Genomic DNA, 22131 nt, shown 5'->3' with positions numbered 1-22131 from the left:
TCAATTTATCTTTCACAACAATAAAATAATTTCATTGCAGAAGATGCAAAACTGTTCTCTGTGGTAAAATCAAGAGAAACTCTGTCTCAGCTTGTATTTCAAGTGGGTTAAATATGGATATTATGTTTTTATATGAAAAACTTTTGGCTTACAACGCACCAAATGTCATCCAGAAGATCGGTTCTGGCATTTCTGTTCCAGGTTTGCATGTTCTCTTGGTGCTTATGTGAACCTCCAACACTTCCACACTAACAGGGCATTTCAAGGGCAAAATGTCATGTACTCTTTGTTCCTTTTTGGACTTTCTAACAGTCTAAATACATGTGTTTTAGATGATACAGTTGACTGTTGTTGTGACGGACTCTCTGAGCTGATGGTCTGGCAGCCTGTCCAAGGTGTACAGTTCCTGCTGGACCTTTTGGCTGGCGATGAACATCTGGGATGGGCTCCAGCTCCACGTCACTCCACTCTGAGTATCGTAGATGGATGGACAGATCATTCATGCAGCACCACACAGGAACACAGCTCGCGATTCGATTGTCCTTTGACCTCCCCTTTGAACAGACTCACTCGTAACAAGCTGTACAGGTGCCTCAGATCTATACGCTAATTACAGCTACAGACTCACATGTCAATATCCAAGAAGAAGGCATCAGCGATGTGCAGAATGGCCTGATGAGAAAGAGCTCCGACCTTAATCTTTTGCAGGGCAACACATTAATTTCTCAGATTTCACACATTAATTCCAGGCACATCCTCTCCAGCAAGGGCACAGGTGCTGCTTTTTTGGATTACATCGTTTGGTTAGGCAGAGTCAGAAATACCCTTCACATCCCCGGAGTGATTGGAAATGGGGATGCTGATTAACTAGATAATTTTCACACACGAAAGTTGGAAAAACTGCACCTGGACCTTAAAAAATTGCTTTTGCAAGTTGTTAAAGTGCTAACTTTTCATCTGTTCATTGAAAGAGTCACTCATCAAAATTCACTGAATAAAATCCTTTTCTGAAATCAACATATTGTTACTGATATGGAAATGTTTTTGTTTTCATAATATTTGTATGCATTTAGTGAATTTTTATCTTCAGGGCAGCACAACACTTTTTTAGCTATTGACACAAAACCGTCTGAACTGAACTGATTAGGCGCTAAAACTGAATTGAGTGTCTTCAGTCCACTGTGAGCCCGTGCTTCACCTTGTCGATGAGAGGGTAAGCCAGCGGCGGGTGTAGTACTGAGAATCTACAATAAAGGGTGAAAAGTAGCAGTGAATGTACAGGATCTACAAGGGGGCAACTGACCACCGGGACCTCCAATGAATTTCCCAGTTGCTTGGTTGTTTTTGAAGCACTTCGGCCAGGGAGATGTGAATCCGTTTAGTATTAAAAAATACATTTATTCTTCACAGTTTGGGCTCTTGTCATTGGAGCACCAAATTACTCTAGCGACTTCTTTCAGCGACTTAATACACCATCTTGTGGAGCAAGATTGCATTGAAAGACTAAATTAGCTGGAGGAAGTGGAAGAATGGGCTGATTTTTGTAGGTAGTCACAATTTTTTGTTTGAGATGACATCATGTCTGTTTGATCGTTCTGCTGATTGTTTGAGCGATTAAATTAAAACATCATATACTTTGCATGTCAAGTCAGTAACAAAAACTATAGCTTTTCGGGGCAGTGGTGGCCAAGAAGTTAAAGAGATGGACTTGGGATTTTAAAATTTCAACTCCACTGTGGGCAGGTCACTGCTGTGGATCATTGAGCATGGGGTAATGTATGACTAGTTATTCAAGTTAGAATTTTTTTTTAAAGATTTAAAAGATCGAAATCAAACAAAAAGCTGATATTTTTCTTCTTCTAACTACATTTGGCACTGGTTAAAAAAAAAACACAAAATAATGGTGGAATAGAATGTATTTTTTTTAAATGACTGAAGAGGTTTTAACAACATAGATACCCATTAGCTACAATACCTTCTAATTAACGTCAAAACTGCTCATTGAATCACATTCACATTAATCATACCAGCATCAACTGAGGAGCTTCTAATTAGCTGTCAGTGAGTCAGTTCTGAGTGTGTGTGTGTGTGTGTGTGTGTGTGTGTGTGTGTGTGTGTGTGTGTGTGTGTGTGTGTGTGTGTGTGTGTGTGTGTGTGTGTGTGTGTGTGTGTGTGTGTGTGTGTGTGTGTGTGTGTGTGTGTGTGTCAGATTCTCATTCAGATGACTGCAAAAAATATATATATATAAAAATGCAGCATCAGCATTATGAATATTTCATGCTGTCCTTCACTCAAGAGGAGCTGCTGATCCTCTGACGGGTCACAACATCGGTCCGTTACCGCAGAGACAGAAACAGCATCTGCGTTGACAACCTGTCCGTCACTTTCAGGGGTTTTGAAAGAGCTCTCACCATTCTCGGTGCAGACAACTTTTACGACCTGGATTTCAACATGCAATCTCAGCATGTGCCATCACACCGCGAGTCTGTCCTCACAAAGTCACATCGGTGTGAAAAGGACTTGCAGATGAACCTGCCAAAAAGGAAATCCAATAACGTGCATATACAGCAATGTCAACTACAAACGTTGCATGTTATGGGAAGTTCAGAATAGTAGTTACAACAACACAACGTGAAACTGATGCATGCAGCTTCAGCAATACACACTGAGGATTGTAGGTCACTTTGTTGACAACAGATCAACCTGATTATATCAGTCAGTGTGCACACCAGCTGGGATTTCTATGCTATAAAACTGTTAATTACTGCCCTCTTGTGGCTATTTGACTTTCATGCAACTGCACAAAATGGTTACAAATGCAAGAAAAAAAAGGTGTTAAGTGCACATCTCAGCTTTAAGGTCTGTTTATATGAATAAATGGAAGTTTTAGAAACAATTTAAATGGAGCTGAGGACTCAGCTGGACTCGTAAAACAAGGCCGCAGGGTGACTGTGTCTGAAGACCGCCACATCCACCCGTCCATCAGAGGGCAAACACATTTACACTTTTCCCTTCTGTTTCATAACAGGTTGTTGATGTCATTGTTGAAAACATGCAGACAGAAAGACCACCACTTGCTCAAGCGCAAGCTTAGTAGTAACTTGACAGTCAGAGTCACTGACCTTTGAAAAGTGAAGGAAATCCTTCTTTGCGAGTGACAACTTTTATCATTGAACCATAAATAAGATTTGTTCTCCTCCATTATAACCCACAGTGAAAGTTCTTCACATGTCTACTGAAGGCTCCTGGGAAATATGGTCAACCACGCTCTAATTACTCTCAGTCTGTCTTTTCCTGCCACGTTGTCCCCTCATGGCCAATCTTGAAATTTGAATCCAACTGATTCCTCCATTACCTGAACATGGAAATGCCCAAGGCATGTCTGGTGGAGCAGCAATGTCGCTCCTATAATTGCTTGTTATAGAGTATCACACAAAAAATATGAGCCAGTTGTTAAAGTACAGGTGAACTGGCAGCAGGGTGGCAGGAGATGTCAAAATTCTGATTTATCAGAAAGACAGCCTCAAGGGTTCTGCCAAACCTGCTGACAGCACAATAATGAAGGCAAGTGTCACTAGCTTGGGAATAAAAACTTCTATATTGTCAACTAAAGTAAGTGTTTTGGATGAAACCTCAACTGGATTCTGTTGCATACGGATGAGGATGATTCGTTTTTATCATGAAGGTTGGTGTCTAATCCCCATTCACAGTCCGCTTGGCTCATCTACCTGAAATAAATAGAAACACAGCAAAAACCAGTGTCCCGAACTTCTGTATAGTGCTTCAGATAATAGACTATGGGCTAATCCTCGTTAATATTGCGGCTTTTCTGTCTGCTCCGGGTACCCTACACGTCATTTAAATACAGAAATATGTCCCAGAAATTGGTCTGAATATAGAAGATGTCTGTGTAGTATCCTCAAGGTACCTGGAACACCATGCATTATTTTTATGGAATAAAAGCCCCCAATACACATCAAGAAACAGGGTTTTTGAGGTGCAGTGATTGTGATGACTGACTACTGAATAGCTTTGGTTCAATCTACATCCAAGTTCTGATCTTTGTGTTTTGTGTAAATACCATTCAAATAAATAAGAAAAACCCCAATAGGTCCCAATATGTCAGAAGGGAATGCAATAGACAAGCCTTCAATTACTGTTTATCACGTCAAAAAGTTGATTTACTTCAATATTTGCAATATGCTGTTACATTTCAATGTTACATTGTGGCATTAAACATCTGTCATCTCTGTTCATCTTAATCCACCACAGTCTATGACTTACATTCAGTGGCTCACACATCATCTGAAGTGTGTAACTCCAGAACTTCAAATCAAAATGACCATTAAAAAAGTGACCCCTGTCATTTAAGCTGCTGACTTTGCAGCACAGACTCCACTAATGGATAGTTGTGACATATTCACGTTAAAAATGCATTAGATAACCTCTGAGCGGACGAAAATGAACCATGCAATGCTGCTGGCCTGTAAAGAAAGCATTCTCATTATCACAGTACCTCTATGCATAATGTAATACCATAAAGAGCAACTGAAAGCTGAGCACTATGCAAGACTGTAAAGTGCATGACCTTGTATCGAACATCTGCACGTGTGTATAAATGCCACACTGTTGTGGCCCCATGTGCTCTTTGTTATTCGCTTCGATCATCACATACAGAGACATGACTCACTTAAGATTGTAATTGGGAGATTTAATTGTGAGTACTCTCCTTTTTAACAGAGGCAAATGAGATTACTTGGTTCTGGAGTCTCAACAGTAAAATCATTTGTTTATTACAGGAGGGGCCATTAAGCAGCGTGCTCCGGAGATGACATCAACCAGTCTCATTAGAAAAGCACCAGGAGTCACAGAGGCAGTAGAGAGTTGACCTGAACCTGAAGTATTATGTGCAAAAAGTTGCAACCCGTCATTCAAAGATGATGACAGGGTATTTAAGTTCCAGTGTTTGCAGGTCATAAAACATGTAAATGTGGTAACAGATGCACAAACCGAGTGCTTCTGTTGCTGTTTAAGATGGGATCGAAACCTTAAATGTGTTTTCTGTCTCGACTCATATTGTGCATGATAAAAGATTACTGGACGGCTCTCGCAAAGTAAAGTTGTTGTTTTTCACAATGGCGAATACAAACATGCACATTCATAGATCAAATTGGTGAAAGTTTAAAATTTCTCAACGGCACGTCTGTTTTAGAAAGTTTGAACTTTTACCAGTTTCATCTGTTAATACATTTTAAACATGCATATTTATGTCCAGTATGTGTGCAATTTAGAGTCACCAATGAACCTAAAAGAAATGCCGTCGGATGAAACTGGAGTAGCACACAAGCACAGGAAAACATGCAAACTCTGCAAAGAAAGGCCTTCAACAAAACACCACTTGGGAACATTTTTACCAAACTGCAATGAGATTGCAATTTACTGCACGATCGTGCAGGATGTCAACATGCGTGTGTATTTAATAATCCTCCAATCTCTCCATCGGGTCACGATCCACAGCTCTGGAAAAAACCACCTTCACTGCTCGCCCTCTTCTGTCGGTTCACACGCGTTCAAGGATTCCTCAATCTTACAGGAGGACGCTGCCATACAGGCTCAATCTATTTTTACCCGCTAACCTACATAAATCAAAGTACAGGCCAGCCTCTGGAGTTTGCTCCTGCTGCGAGTCATTAAAAGTTTTTCATGGGTTTATTGCATTACAAATTAGCCAAGGTTAATGTACTCCTGAAACAAGAACCGACTTACACACCAAGAGCATTAAAAATACATTTAACCCAGTCTGATTCAGTCTTTCTTACTGCCAAATCTTGGATGCACTTAATTATTGTGTTGCTTATCAATGTGACACTCTCACAAGATTGAGCCCGTAATTTGGATGCATTTAGTCATCAATGTGGACGTGATGACACAAGGCAAAAAGACACTTTTTTAACTCTTGAGAGTCTCTCTAATGAGCCCCAGTTGGGAGGGTTTCACCAGGGAATGATGCTTCAAGATCCTGCTTGTAAACAAATGGTCCTGCTGTTGAGGCCTAATTAATCTCTTCTGTACTTCATGATTAGTGAAGAGGACCATGGGAATGCAAACATTTCAAGGAGAGAATTACTTTTTAGGAAAAGCTGGAAGGGAAAAACTCAACGACCATCACAAGATGGAAGTCAATGAGTGAAATTAATGTGTATTTACACTTCTCATATGACAGCATATACAGTACATGTCAAGTGTGTTTTTGCATTGCTCTTTTAATACTTGCATGTACCGACATTATAATCCTGAAAAAAAATGTCTTGCCTGAAGCGAACAAAAGAAGACTTTACAGATTTGTTCTTCTCTGATCTGTTTACAAAGATCCTGCAGAGCTCATGGCTTGGTCTCATCGCTCAAAAGTGTTAAAGGGGTCATACTATGCAAAATTCACTTTTTAATGGTTTTCCAACAGTATTATGCATTCCGATACCTGGAATGATGCCCCAGTAGTGAAGGCAACCTGTTGTCTCCCTCCCTGGTTTGTTTTATGTTTCAAAAAGTGTGTTGCTCTAATGAGCCGATCAGAAATCAAACCCTATATAGTGTTATCAGGGGGAGGCCCTCCAATAGGCAAATGGAAAAGCTGACTTTAGGGCAATAAACTTTGAATGCAACATTTTGGCCCAATCAGACCCATGTGAAATATGGAAACATGACCACTTGTCGACTTCATCTTATCATGTTGTAGTAAAGAGCCTCCATCAGATTCTGGTTCTAAAGTAATTATTGATTTAACTTTTAATCCAGTTTTGGAGGTTGCAAATATACAGGAGTCTGATCTTGTGGACTTTAGTGTTTATGGACATTTGGATTTTATTTTTTTCTTGCAAATAAAGACGAATTTCTGTTCCACCTACTGCAGTGTCTGGCGATTGAGTCCCTTCCAGAGTCAAACCCATCAGAAATGGCAAATGCATTTCACTCATGTAGCAATTTTCCACCATGTGAGCGATCCCCAAAGCACTCCACACTGTTAACCACATTCATCCATGCTCAAATCCATCCGCAATTTGGGGTTCAGTGTCTTGCTCAGGGGCACTTCGACCCCTCTACCAACTGAGCCTCAGCCACCTTGAAAGGAATCCTGAAGATGGAGCTGCCATTCAAGAGGAGAAAACACAAGGAAGAGAAAAGCCTCTGTAGCAATCCCTCAAGGAAAAATATGGAAAGAAGAGAATATGTGACATTTCTAGACACCCATGCACTGACGGATTGGTAGTTTATTAACTGCTTAATGGTCACATCTTTGTACATTTCCACGTTGTTGTGAGGCATTCTTAACGTTTAGCTACTGCACACACAAAAAAATGCAACAATGATCTTTTTTTCAGTTAATTACATTAAATTAACTCACTTATGTCCACTGCAAGCACAACTGTCGGCTTATTTTAAAGTTCAGCACCTTTGTCACACTTTGGCTTCTAATTACAAGTAACGGCTTCAAAGAGGACGTCAGCAGCAGCTTCAGGTCCACAGGCCTATCTCCTGCAGCTCTTCAGAGAGGAGCTGACTATCAGACCATTGGGGGGTTTACTCCAGCTTCTCAGCAACACTAACAACTCATTAGTATCACTATACATTGCCTCCCTTTACAGCACAGTTTTAATTGCAAGAGTGCAAGACCTTCTAATGGCTGCAGATGAGATTAATTAGGCTTAAGCTTGAACAGTAAAAGCTTTGTTTGTTACAGGCAAGGTCATTAACCAACATCCTTTGGTAATGACATCACAAATAGGACTAATTAGAAAAGCTCCCAAGAGTCAACAGAAGCAAGAGAGGATCATTTTGTTTGGGGTCACAGAGTCCTGTTTGGAGACAAAGGGCCCCAGCAGGGAACACTATTTTCCATTAATGTCAATAAGTTTTGTTGTCAAGCTGCAACATGTTGTCACAGTTCGTGCACATGTAAAAGTCTTTTGGAGAAACCTATGAAACTTAAGTCCCATGTGACTTAATAACAGAACATTTACAAATAAATTGTTTCCCCAAAATGACTGGGACTTTTATCAAAAGCCAAAACTTTTAGTTTCTCAATTTCCAACTCAATGTCTTCAATAAGTCGTCTATTTATCCTTCTTCTGAATCCAGTTTCAGAATTCTATGCCAGCTGACATTTGTTGAAGGTCAGAGCACACAAGCTGTCAGTCCAGACACTCAATCACACACTGAAGTGATCCAGTAAGTGATGCAGGTTGTCCTAATAAACTCAAGATTAGTGGTTACCCTTGTCATCCTTCCCATGTGTAGAAGTGTTCTTTGACAAGTTGCCCCCAACAGTGGCATCCCATCGCCACTGATGACTGTGTGAATGATTGTTTCTGCAAAGGTGGGATGGTGATTCAGCATGTGAAGTGTGCTGAGATGGGTTAAAGAGTCATGGTGAACATTTCGTTTCTTGTGTTATTTTTGAGAATCTCCCTCTGTCTCGTTTTAAGGCTCCTTGACTTCCTCCCCTTGTGTCTGATGGATTTTTTTGCTCCAATAAAATGAGCTACAGTTCGACCTGTCTGGCATCCTGAGTCCACCTTTCAGCAAACGATAACAAAAATGCATTCACTCTGGCACCCAATTTTCAGCAAATAGAATAGAATAGTCCCAGAATTGTTTTGGAACTATCCAGAGTCATGACATTGCAAAGACAAAATAACATTTTCATGTTAGTTTGAAATGGGTGCTCCACCGTGGTGCGCCTGCTGTGTGCGTGCGTGCGTGCGTGCGTGCGTGCGTCCGTGCGTGCGTGCGTGCGTGCGTGCGTGCGTGCGTGCGTGTACCCTACATTTTTTGTAAAAGCTCCAGTTCCTATTAAGATAACTTACTATAAGTTTGATAAAGTTGGTATTGAACCTGATTGGAAGTACTTTTTTCAGTGCAACAATACACTTCTCCCAGTGGAGTAAGAGGCAACAGCTCATTACATTGATAATGACATTCACCCCAAATTAATGTTATTCTTAATTGGAAGATGTCCCTGTTATCTCAGGAGATGGATTAGGAGGGTAGATATTCTATTTCATACAGATAAGAGGTGGAGACAGTCTCATCATGTGAAGTCACATTGCTCAAGACGCGACAGGTGAAGCTGTACTCTTTGGTATGTTTGACTGAACAGTAATGGATTCATATCTTTACAGAGAATGCTGGTCTTCCGTTTCACTATCATCAGTGTTCAGGTTCTGCTCTGTTGTTTGGACTGATGAGTGAAAGGAGTGACTGGATAGGGATGAATTGCTTTTCTCTTTTGCAGACTGGGGAGGTTTAATGCTTCTGGCTTTTCTATGAGGATCAACTATGTCTGTTGCCAAGACTGTTTCAAACAGTTCTGCCATCATTCATCCTCCAGGCTTCTACATCATTGGTTTTCAGGTATTTCCTCACATCAGTGTCTATATCCTCTTCCTCGCTTTGGTCTATATCGTTACATTGGTGTTCAATGCTTTGTTAATGTATGTCATTGCCTGTGACCACTACTTACACACTTCAAAATTTCTGGCTGTTTTCAACCTTGCATTAGTCGACATAATCCTCAACACGACCACCATTCCCAGCATGATTAAAGTCTTTTTTGTAAAAGACAATTTTATTCCATTCAACTTGTGTCTTGTGCAAATGTACTTCTACTATTCTTTTGTCTCCATGGAGGCGTATTCACTTGCTATACTCGCCTACGACCGGATGGTTGCAATATGTTTCCCTCTGCGTCAGAACATATTAAACACAGTGCAGGTCATGTCATGTATCGTTGCCCTGTGTTGGATGTATAATCTGGGAAGAATAATTTACAGTGTGTCAATAATGAGTGAACTTTCCTTTTGTGACTCTGTCAGAGTCTTCAGTTATTTTTGTGACTATGCGCCTGTGTTTAGACTCGCCTGTAATGATAACTCAAAGCAGTGGTCCGTAGCCTCCACGTCCAGTATGGTAAACTTGTTACTTCCCTTTTTTTTCATCATTTTGTCTTATGTCAGTATCCTGCTGGCTGTGTTCAGGATGCAATCAGTCGGGAGTCGTGTAAAAGCTCTTGCAACTTGCGTTGAACACCTCATCCTTGTTGCAATATTTTATATTCCTATATTCAGCATCTTCCTTACTGGGCTTTATTTCCGTGGCATTGACCCAGACCTGCGTGTGCTGAGCCTGTCGCTGGCCTCTTGTATCCCTCCATGTGTCAATCCCATCATGTATTCTTTTAAAACCAAAGAAATTAAAGACAGAGTCAGGACAATGTTCCGTAGAATGAAAACAAGTCCTTGACAATTTCTTAATGTGCAGTGTAAACGGGGAATTGTGTGTATCTGCAGGTTGGAAAGGAGTATGAGTTAATGTGATGCCCTGTGAGGTCACTGAAACGCAACGGCATATGCATGTTTGTGTGAGATATTCTTCAATGTGGAAGAAGAAGATCTCAGATGATTTTTTCTGAATGATCAGCGTTTGGAAAGGTTAGGATGACGCCACATACACACCAAATGCACACTCATGAGTGCAACATAGATTAATATGTATGTTTGTACAGTAAAAGCTGTGTTTTATTGATTCCATTAACTGTAATACTCCCGTGATGGTTTGTTGGAGTAATTTCATTTTGAGGAACTATGGCCTCTGAAATATCCCCGGATTTCCTCTTGGCAACGCTGTTACTATATTAGTATATAAGTATATCTGGATATATAATGAGTTGTGATGATGTGTTTGCTTTATTTTTCTATCTTATGTCAGCAAGTAAAAATGCTATACAATCAAGCTGCTGGTTACATTGACTTGATGTAACTGATTATTTTACAACCACAAGCCTTGATCAACTGAAACTTGTAAAATAGTCTTGTCATGCATGGCTTTATATTTTTCTCACATCATCATATTCATGATGAATACCTACAATGTCACAAATGGATGATCTGTCATCAATAAATGTGGTCTGTAATTGACTCTGTGTTCAGCTTGTCGTCACACATCATTGACTTCACTGTTGAACATCCAGCCACTTGAAGAAGAGGATTATTGTATATGAGGCTTGTAATTGCTTTCTTCCAAGCAGCTCATTGAATGTGTTCACTTTCCCATTTGTTAAAGTGTTTAAAACTCTCCAAAGATTTAATTCAGTCTATATTCATGTAGTAAATAAATAGTTCAAAATAATTTCTTTCATGCGCCTGTCTCCACATCAGTTTTTGTTTTTCGAAACAACAAATATTAGATGAACTGTGTAGAAACAAAGTGTACGAGCTTCACATTGAAACAAACTGAAAATATAAAATTTAGACACTGGGGAAGTATATCAAAGAACAGATATATATTTCATGGAGTTCTTTCTTATTCCAAGACCCAATGACATATTGATTATCGCATGCATCTGACAGTGAGGCTATCCTTGTTCTAATTCTAGGCTTAAGAGGCTTTTCTGTGCGGAGTTTGTACTTGTAGACTCCACCTGTGTGTGCACAAGTTCCCTAGCTTTATCCCATTTTCTGAAAACTTGTGCTTCGGGTTGATTCTTGACTCTGAATCGATATTAGGTCCATTTTCATCAGCTCCAGCTATGACATAAATCTTAAATGGATAAAGCAGCTTTAGTTCTTCGATTTTAAGCTTTAATATCTGTAAGTGTATTTTGATTACATCACTTAGATTTAAAAATAAATAAATGATAATTTGACTGTGATGTGGCAACATAACACTCAAAGAGCCATCCAAAAAGCAACTGTCAGATACTGCATTGTCACATGATTTTCTCTCTCTCTCTCTCTCTCTCTCTCTCTCTCTCTCTCTCTCTCTCTCTCTCTCTCTCTCTCTCTCTCTGAAAGAAAGGAAAGCCCTTGAGGAAATTTCTTCTATGCATTTAACTCATCCAATTCACAAGAAACATAAATCATAAATGATCCATACAACAGGCATCCATCCAACTTCTGGTCTCCAGTCGATCACAGGACAAACACAGAGACAGACAGCCACACATACTCACACATGCAGTCAATTTAGGGTCACGACAGGTGCGAAGGGCAGATTACTATTATTATTATTATCATTATTATTATCATTATTATTATTATTATTATTATTATTATTATTATTATTATTATTATTATTATTATTATTATTATTATTTATTGTTATTATTATTATTGATTTAAATATTTATATTTGAGTGACTGACTGGTGATCCACATATTGTTATTCTCGTAGCTTCAATATAATAAGAATAAGAATAAGAATGTTAAAGGAACATTTTGTATTATTGTTATTATTATTATGAGCGATAGACATGTTTATTTATGAACAACCAAACGGAACCAACCCGCCATTGACGGAACTATTTTACGGTGACACCCTCGTCCTTCATTGACAAGTATCCTCCGCTCCTTCTGTTACGAAAGGTCTGAAGCTATGAACGTTTCACGGGTTTAAAGTCACTTTCACGACAGAGATCTTCGCGCAGACATTAAAAGGTAACAACTTTAGAGACTGATGCGAAGATTTGCGAAGTTTGGTCTTGTTTTTCATCATTTCATTACGTTAAAAGACGTTTTTCTACAAACCATGCCCGAGTCAGTGCTGTGCAGGGTTTTAACAATATCTTAGTGATTTATTTCATTTTAATAACGATGTCCTAGTTTTACAGTAATATACTATATTTAAATGTGTTGCAATGTTAACAGTATTCAGCTGCAATTACATTGTTGTCTAAGGCAGATAATGTATAACTACTGACTGCGAAATTACCACTTCTGGGTTGGTACTATTTGTAGTTTTGTTTTTGAACTGACATGTGGGCATGTGATTGCATTTATTATATTGATTATAAGCCTTATCCAGTCACTCCCATTTCAATGAATGTACTTGTAAGCGATCCTGTCACAATGCATTTAGAGGTGTTTATTTCTGGTTTATATCCAACGGAGTTATGCTGGAGTTCAGCATTATTTTATGGGTTTCACTATTGGAGCCACACTGCAGACACTGCTGCTATTACATGACTGTGCAACCTCCAATATTTGTTTATTAGTTACAATTCAAGTCCTTTAAAATATTATGACGTTCTATATGTACATATTAATATTTAAAATTGACTGATTTAATTCTCTGCAGGGTGCTAGAGCCAATCATTTTACTGTAGGCAATCACATGGTATGCCTGGACAGGTGACCAGTCCATCACTTGACAAACACCGAGACGGACAACCAGAGAAACTCATTCACTCCTAGAAGCAATTTAGAGTTACCCATTAGCATCACATGCATGATTTTGATCTGTGGAAGGAAACCGGAGAAAAGTACTTGAACCCAGATCTTCTTATTGCACTACCTTGATGATATTCAGACGTTTTATAGATGCACTTGCTGAGTGAAATAAAAGGAAGAGGAAGCAATAGATTGAGGAAACTGTTATCATTTGTTATTGTAACTTTTTTTTTGGTCATTTGCAGGCCTCTGTCGGCACAGTGTATTGATGAAGAATGGCAGCTGCTTCTCCCCATGACCGCAGCAGAAACGACGACGAGGAGGACCCGGTGGATCAGATGATTTCCCGCACCGGCTGCGCTGAGCTGCACTACGCGGTGCAGGAGTGCATGGCTGAACACCAGGACTGGCGGGTGTGCCAGAACCAGGTTCAGACTTTCAAAGACTGCATGATGAATTTCCAAAAAGCCCGCAAACAGCAGCTGATGAAGCAACTGCAGACCTCGTCCGAGTCTTCTCCCAGCTGAGCTCGTTCATCCGGTGGGATGCGATACAGAAAGACTGTATTACTTCATGTGTTCATATGAGCAGTAACTTCCTGACATGAGTGATCAATGCAATTCATCAATATGAAAGTATTTGATTTATCACAGCTACAGTTTGTATGTTGGTTAAAAGAAATTAAAAAAAAAAACAGGATTGTGTACAAAACTAATATATTTGACATCATTAAAGAAGCTTGAGAAAAATGTCAATCATATTGTGTTTAACATTGTTTGGTGGTTTGGGGGCAGTGTGGAGAGCAAGTGCGTTCATACAAGAAGGATTGTGTATAAACAAGCTCAATTAGGAAGAATAAGAATTGCAATACTAGTACTACCACCTCCAAAGTCATTACTGCTTATTATAATGAAAATGGATAAACAACAGCAATAGGTGAGCGTTGATGACGTCCGTCTTGAAGACAATTCAGGACAGTGGTTTGCTGGAGCTGATCCAGGCTGATTGAGTGAAGGCAGGTCACATCCTGGACCGTCCACAGGATAAACACACGTCCTCATATTCACACCGACGGGCAGTGTAGAGGCACTAATTGACCTCAATAGTGTAATTTTGGACTGTGGGATGAAACCCAAATACAAGGCCCCTAATCAAGTTTGAAACAGTCACTATAGTATCATGAGGCCCCATAATAAATAGATTATTCAATCTATGCTCTGCTACTTGTAATCCAAATTAGGTCTTGCTGACATAAAAAGAAACAGTGACGCCAGACTCCTGTAACTTCCTCCAACTCATCCAGGGAAGTTTCTCCTAACAGGTATTGGACTTGGACCGACCTAGCAGTGCCTGGTCGTTCTGTCCCATAGCAGAAGGCCTCTTCATCAGATCAAGTTAACAGGCTCCTTACAAAAGGGAGCAAAAGCTCTCATTTTAAGCCTCTTCTTGATGGCTGTTCTCCACGCTACGGCATGAAGAGAGTCTCGCCATCCTGAGAGGCAAACTAATTTAGGCCATTTTTAATCATTGAAAATGAGTAAATCTCGGAAAATAAAACCGTTTTTTCAAAGAGGAACGCAAATGATGAACGTGAAGTCGTACTCACCTCGAAAGTTAATCTCAGTCTCATCATACAGAGCCACTTCCCCGACATCTGCACGTATAATTGATGTGATTAAGAAGCTTCTGCTCCTCCCTCAACTATTGCATAGAGTGCTATATCTCATGAGATCAATGCGTAGAATATATCTTGTGATATAATCAGGCGGGTCATGCAGACACCTGCATCAAACAGTGCTGCCGTTTAGTGAGCGCCAGGTGAGGAACTTTCACTATTTTCTCTTATATCCATGTTTAAACTGTATGTGGACCTCAAGATTGAATCTTCTCTGCTGTCCATTTGCCGTCCATTCCTAATGCTAACATGATGGGATTTCATGTGATTTAGACTTTTTGAGCACTAAACCTCCTCCGACCCACAGTGTGGAGATCAACTATGTTTTTTCCCAGGACTGTCTTGAACAACTCCAACATCATTCATCCTCCCGGCTTCTACATCATCGGCTTTGAGACTTTTTCCAACATCAACCTCTACTTTGTCTTTCTCGCTTTTGTCTATGCTGTTACCGTGTTTTTCAACTGTTTAGTGATCTATATAATTGGCGCCAATCATTGTTTACACACCCCAAAGTTTTTGGCTGTGGTGAACCTCTCAGTGATTGACCTGGTCCTGAACTCGTGCACTATTCCCAGCATGATAAAGATATTCCTGCTGAAGGACAACTTCATTCCCTTCAACTTGTGTCTCCTCCAAATGCACGTGTATTACTCTTGCGTCTCACTGGAGTCGTATGCGCTTGCCATACTTGCCTACGACAGACTGATCGCAATTTGTTTCCCTCTGCGTAAAAACTCCATCAACACGGTGCGGAGCATGTCCTGCGTGGTCAGTGTCACGTGGTGTGTCACTCTGGCGATAACTACGTTCACGACATCGATAATGACCAGGCTGTCTTTTTGCAGTTCGGTCCAAGTGTTCAGTTATTTCTGTGACTACGCGCCTGTGTTCAGACTTGCTTGTAATGATTACTCCATGCAGTGGTTTGCAGCTTCTTTTCTCAGCATTTTGATCATCCTGGGCCCCTTTATTTTCATCCTTCTGTCTTATCTCAGCATCCTGCTGACCGTGTTCAGGATGAAGTCTCTGGACAGTCGAGTGAAAGCCTTGTCCACTTGTGTCGAGCATCTGATTCTCGTTGCTATTTTCTACATCCCCCTCCTTGTCATTTTCACGGTCGGGTTTCATCTGGGAGCCATTAACCCGGACCAGCGGGTCCTGAGCCTGTCGCTGTCCTCCTGCATCCCGCCCTGTGTGAATCCTGTAGTGTATTCGTTAAAAACCAAGGAGATTAAAATCAGAGCACTGGCGGTGGTCAGAAAAAATAAAGTAACAAATCAAAGAAGCTTAAAATAAGTAGGGTTTAACTAAAACATGTATGGAGGTGTGTGCCATGAATAAATAGCCTTATTGTGTGACATCAGTAAGAAATAGTAACAGTTTAGCTGATCGTTTTCACAGAATATCAAGAAGGATAACGTTACAAGAAACTGTTGCTTAACAGTCATTTTTGGGATTTTTACTGCTTTTCTTTTCTCTGACAGGTTAAAAAGTGACTCTTTGGTTGTGAACTGATTTCTGTTCAGTTTTCTTTTCCTGTTCACTCTCTTTTGTAAAATCTTTAATCACAAAAGTAAAACGGCACTGTTGGAGTGTGGTCATATTTCACTTCTTTTAGGAGTTTTGAGGTCACGATTTAAAACTTAAATGTCTTACTTGCTTTTCTTTTTTTAAAATGTCTCAACATGGTAAAAAGAAATGTGCGGAATTGTAACTCTTGGCTCGGATCAGCTTGGTTGGAGATGGTTTAAAATACGTAGAGTTCATTATTTTAATCTTTCACATTTATACTGTGATAGAATTCAATATAAATGTTTGGTTGTCAGTTACGATCATCTCCAGCCAGGAGGACAAGGAGGACGTTATCAGAGATTTGGGCTTTGTTCTAATTTTCAATGACCTTATTTGATCTAATTTCAATCATTTTCTTCTTGTACAAATCTAGTTGTTGTTGTTAGTTTGCTGTGTGTGTGTGTGTTTTCAGTGCAACATACAATGAAACTGTTGCATAAAAAGGTGTTATCTAAATAAACCTATATCTGAGCTCAACAGTCTTATTAAACATCTATTAAATTAAATTGAAATAATTGTCTCTTTCTTTTGTCATCTAACATGAGTATGTTCAGCTTGTTGTAATGTGTACAACGGAGTAACAGAGTAATGTGACATAAGTTACACTTACACGTAGACTTGTGAAAATTAGACTTTAGTAAAAGATCATTTCTACATATTTTCTTAAGTAAGAATGAAAAAAAAGTAAAGTTTTAACATGTTCAAGTTAAAATGAAGTTGTAACTTCATTGTTCCAGAATATCTTTTGGTGTTTTATTGTTTGTTATTTATTATCTAGACCAGTGTTTTTCAACCTTTTTTGAGCCAAGGCACACTTTTTTCTTTGGAAAAATCTGGAGGCACACCACCACCCGAAATGTTAAAATGTGAACCTCTGTAGCCTCTATTAACAATATAAAGTCATTCTCATCAATGCTTTATCAACAGGAATTAAATAAATACAGAAAAAAGTATTTCCCAATTTATTTATTTTTATTTTTACTCACTCAGTGTGAAACCTGGACCTGATGGATGAACACAGACCTGATATCCTGGTTAACATTCTTCCTTTTCAAAACTTCTCCATCACTGTCACTCACACAGTACGTTGATACAAGATGGGAGCAGCGCAGGTGGTGCTGATTAACCAGCTGATTGTGTTTTTGTTCCTCGGTTCAGATAGTTAATTATTTCGTCTAGTTTGGTTTGGTTTGTTGGATGTTGGTGTGCAACCATGAGTGAGAAATGTGTTGTGTGGAGTCTCATCCTGTTAGGAAGTTCCAATTGCGTTAGTTCATGTCAAAGTAAAAGCCTCTAGTGTACAGTTGGTAGAATACAAATTTGACTTACAGCAATACTCCTGCGCTCGCCATTGCATGAATACAAAATTACTCTGCACGCCGTGGCTGCGAGAATAAAAGTTTACTTAGAAAAAATATGAATTTGGACCTGACTATATCTCGTGGAGTGACACAGTGGTTGACAAACACTGCTTTATTATATTTCATTCACTGTGATTGGTGTCAAAAAATGATTGGTGTCACCAAATGTCACGTGTTGAACCGTTGTTGCTGGATTTTTTTATGTGAATTTGACAGGGGAGAAAAATAAATTTTGTAATAGCATTGTCAAGCTTAATTCTTCTTTTTGATGCTTCCCAGCTTGACGGGACGTGGACGGAGCTCAAGTACATCAACGCGAGGCCAACTCAGTTTTTTTAAAACGTTTATTTCCAGCTTTTTATACAACAGGTTGAATACCTTAAAGAAAAGGGTACAAGAGACAAAGGAAGAAATAAGCTCTGTTCAAATGTTTCCAATGAATTAACACCATGAGCTTTTTATCATTTTTATTAATTAATTTATTAACTGAATTATCTGCTATTTACCAGTGTTTCAACCTAAAATGTTTTCTATTTGTAAAATTAAATCATGTACCTTGATGCACTTATTTTAACCATTTAATCAAAGTCTAACTTTTTACAATGCATTTGACCCATAAACATATTTATTCATTTTAGTCTTTATAGAACTCAACCAAAAATCATTACTCTAAACATTTTAGTAATTTTATCCTTCATTGTTTTAACATAAATTGCACTATAAAATCACAATATGTATATGTATCAAGTGGACCACACAGCACCCAGTATCGATGAATTTTGCCTAAATTATGCCTCTGCAAACAAATTGGTCAGGCCAACCACTATGGTAGTAGAGTTAATCTTTACATTTGTGAAAAATGTGAAATTGGATAATTTCCCACGGCTCACCTGACTATATCTCGCAGAACACCAGTGTTCAACTCTCCTTCCTTCTTATGGGGTCACATTTCCAAAAAAAACCCCCAAAAAACGGATGGACTTTATATTAAACTGAATGAATTAAATTCAAAGCCTTTTTAAAAGGCTTTTATGAAAGAATCATTATTGATGTGACTTGATCCCTCTTTCGCTCGTCCATTTCTGTACCTTCAGTTCTGAAAACTGCTTTTATTATTTCACTGTAACTCAAGTTAAAACAATGAAACCAGATTTGTGTGTAAATGTAGAGAGTATAAAGTAAAAGACTGCCATGGTGGGTTTGTAAAACCATGCATAATGCAACAGCTATACGAAAAGTTTGTTTGGGTACATTTGACTGTATTACGCACCAGAAGGTTTCATTGAAATTGGCATTATATTGAATTGTTTGGTTTTTGCCAAAGAATGTACATCTCCATCACATATACTGCGTGCTACAACAAATTCAAAAACCAAAACTTTCAAAGTTTAAATTTCAATGTTTTTATGGCACTATTTTACCTACTCAAGATGAAATTGGGCCGTTTGTGGATCCTGCACTAAAATGTGCTTTAATTAAAACAAATTATCTGGCATGATGGAATAGAATAGAATAGAAGAGAATAGAAGAGAATAGTCTTTTCAGTGGCATTGTGCACAGTAAAGCGACTGTCCCAGGCATGACCTCTTTGTTGTATTTTACTTGATCTTGATAGCATCACTTTGTAGAAGGACTCGTAAGTCAACCCCACACTCCTGCTCTCCTTGGACCAAATTAAAAGCCTTTTTTCTTCCAGCTATCAAGAGATCTCCGGAGACCTCTGCGGCCTATATATTTGTCACGGTCAGATATGTGGAAATCTGCACTCTGCTTCGGGAGGCGGCACTCACAGAGCGGCTGCAGATCCAGGTAATACCATGACCCATTGTGTTGCAGCTTGCATGGTTTGTCAATACGTACTTTTTTATGTTCATAGAATGATTCTAATGGCACAAGATTGATTAACATACTTATGGCATAATTTCTGTCCATTTTCTTTTTTTCTTTCTTTGTTTTTTGCAGAGTGGAAGGTTATCATGCCGAAGACGTCCTCCACCACAGCCTGTGGAGATCAAAAATGTCTTTTCTCAGGACTGTTTTAAACACCTCAGGCGTCATTCATCCTCCAGGCTTCTTCCTCATCGGCTTTGAGACTTTCTCCAACGTCCGTTTCTACTTCATCTTTCTCGCATTTGTCTATGTGGTGACAGTGTTTTTCAACAGCATGGTCATTTACATAATTGCCTATAATCACCGTTTGCACACTCCAAAGTTCTTTGCTGTCCTCAACCTTGCCGTGATTGATGTGATTTTGAACACGTGTACTATTCCCGGCATGATTAAGGTGTTCCTCGTACAGGACAACTTCATTCCTTTCAACCTGTGCTTGGTACAAATGTTTGTCTACTACACTTTTGGAACTCTGGAGTCGTATGCACTGGCTATACTTGCCTATGACAGACTACTTGCAATATGCTTCCCTTTGCGTCACAACTCAATCAACACACTGCGAAGCATGTGCTGCATTGTCAGCCTCTCCTGGTCTTTTGCATTGGGGGTCATTGCTTATGCTGTCGCTCTGATGACCCGGCTGTCTTTTTGCAATTCTCTCAAAGTATTCAGTTACTTCTGTGACTATGCGCCTGTGTTTAGACTCGCCTGTAATGATTACTCGACGCAGTGGTGGGTGGCCTCCATGCTGACCTTCATGCTCCTCGTGGGCCCATTTACCTTCATCCTCCTCTCCTACGTCAGCATCCTGGTGACTGTCTTCAAGATGAAATCTCTGCAAAGTCGAGTGAAAGCCTTGTCCACTTGTATCGAGCATCTCATTCTTGTGGCTATATTTTACATTCCTCTTATTGTCATTTTCACGGTCGGCTTTTATTTGAGGCTGATTAACCCCGACCAGCGTGTCCTCAGCTTGTCTCTGGCCTCTTGCCTCCCACCTTGCATCAATCCCATCGTTTACTCTCTAAAAACCAAAGAAATCAAAATCAAAGTGCTGGCGCTGATCAGAAAAAACTATGTTGGCACAGACCAATGAAAATCCGATGCTTGGAGAATTTAATAGAAACGTTCAAATAGTGATTTTCGTCTGTTTTTTCACACTTTGGTTGTGTATGGAATCTCCCCTCTAGAGGCCAGAACTCCTCTGCCAATTTGTCATGTGTGTTTAAAAAAAGCATTGCAAACCATTCCCGATCACTCCGTGTCCTGTTTGTCTTGTTTCTCGCCCATCTGCTCAAATGTTTTAAGAAAAAAATGTAATACAACACAGTTTCAAGGGATAATATTTAGATAAAATTGCTGACTGAAGACTGAAGAACCAAGTACGAAATATCATGAAATGATCCTGAGAATCAGAATAAATGTTTGTGGAGAAGACAAAAAGACTAGACACGTGTGATGTTCTGGTATGATTGTCTACAAGCTTTGATGAGTCAAAGAAATTATGATGTGCAGGTATATGGCATCATAATGAATATTCACCATGTGTGTCATGTTGATTACAGGTGTGTGTTTCAGGCAGAAACAGGTGCATTTAATCCTATTGTTCTGCACAGTGCAATACATGGTTTTTAGTACAATACATTGGTTCTAACACAGACTTGAGCATTTCTACAGGCTCCATGCAGTCATGGAGTTAATCTGAAATATGGAATCAAATGAGAATGAATGCGCCTGATGGATGATACACCAACTCTAAACTGGAAAACAGGATATAAGATGGATGGACCATGTACAATAAAATATGCAGCTTTATTGAGTGCTCATTTTCCTATTTTCACTGTGTTTAAAGATTACAACCATTACCAGGCAAACCACACAAGGAAATACAAAACCTTGACTGATGCAGAGCAGAAAAGTTAATGGAAATCATGTAACATTGATTTCATTCAGGTGATATACAGAATTCAGCTTCTGTCTGAAAAATAATTGCCCACCCTGCTCTGACAGAGCAGCAGCCTTGATATCACGGAATTCCCTTGAACATGATGCCCTCTAGTGGGTGCATGTGTACAATACTGAGTCTTTGACAAATACTCCAGCATGTGAAACCATTGAAACAGGAATAGCTGCTCGACTATTCAACGCAAGTCATTTCTGCTTCAACAAACCTTCTTAAATTATCCTGAAGTTGCAAAATGTTAGTTTTTATTAAGTACACGTCTTACTCTGTGCGTACAATAACTGTCAAGTCTGACATGGAATGTAATTAACACAATTTATACTAAAATGACAGCTTATAATAAGAGACCAAATGTATACCACAACCAAGAAAAATACAAATTCAGATTGTCCAAATTACTTTTTATTCATTATTCAACCTTCAAGGCCAGTCATGGTAAGATCA

At 39.3% G+C, this 22131-nt stretch overlaps 4 protein-coding genes across 4 annotated transcripts; all 4 read left to right on the top strand.

The window, feature by feature from the left end:
• Positions 1–9336: 9336 nt before the first annotated feature.
• LOC308139185 (olfactory receptor 2AT4-like) lies at positions 9337–10299 on the top strand (the record flags this gene model as incomplete). The annotated part of the gene is made up of 1 exon (XM_080508532.1): positions 9337–10299. The coding sequence occupies one exon, from the start codon at positions 9337–9339 to the stop codon at positions 10297–10299; it is 963 nt and encodes a 320-aa protein (XP_080364658.1).
• Positions 10300–12389: 2090 nt separating this feature from the next.
• On the top strand, positions 12390–13915 carry coa4 (cytochrome c oxidase assembly factor 4 homolog). Its single transcript, XM_080508869.1, has 2 exons — positions 12390–12491; positions 13469–13915. Exon 2 carries the CDS (start codon positions 13499–13501, stop codon positions 13748–13750), a length of 252 nt encoding a protein of 83 aa, XP_080364995.1. The 5' UTR covers positions 12390–12491; positions 13469–13498; the 3' UTR covers positions 13751–13915.
• Positions 13916–15219: 1304 nt separating this feature from the next.
• Positions 15220–16397, top strand: LOC308139184 (olfactory receptor 2AT4-like; the record flags this gene model as incomplete). The annotated part of the gene is made up of 2 exons (XM_080508531.1): positions 15220–16170; positions 16386–16397. The coding sequence occupies 2 exons, from the start codon at positions 15220–15222 to the stop codon at positions 16395–16397; spliced, it is 963 nt and encodes a 320-aa protein (XP_080364657.1).
• Positions 16398–19851: 3454 nt separating this feature from the next.
• On the top strand, positions 19852–20820 carry LOC308139062 (olfactory receptor 1M1-like; the record flags this gene model as incomplete). The annotated part of the gene is made up of 1 exon (XM_080508388.1): positions 19852–20820. The coding sequence occupies one exon, from the start codon at positions 19852–19854 to the stop codon at positions 20818–20820; it is 969 nt and encodes a 322-aa protein (XP_080364514.1).
• Between the last annotated feature and the right edge of the window lie 1311 nt (positions 20821–22131).

Source organism: Blennius ocellaris, assembly GCF_963422515.1.
Source record: "Blennius ocellaris genome assembly, chromosome: 14".
Lineage (NCBI taxonomy): Eukaryota > Metazoa > Chordata > Actinopteri > Blenniiformes > Blenniidae > Blennius > Blennius ocellaris.
This window is presented reverse-complemented; position numbering and strand designations above follow the sequence as displayed.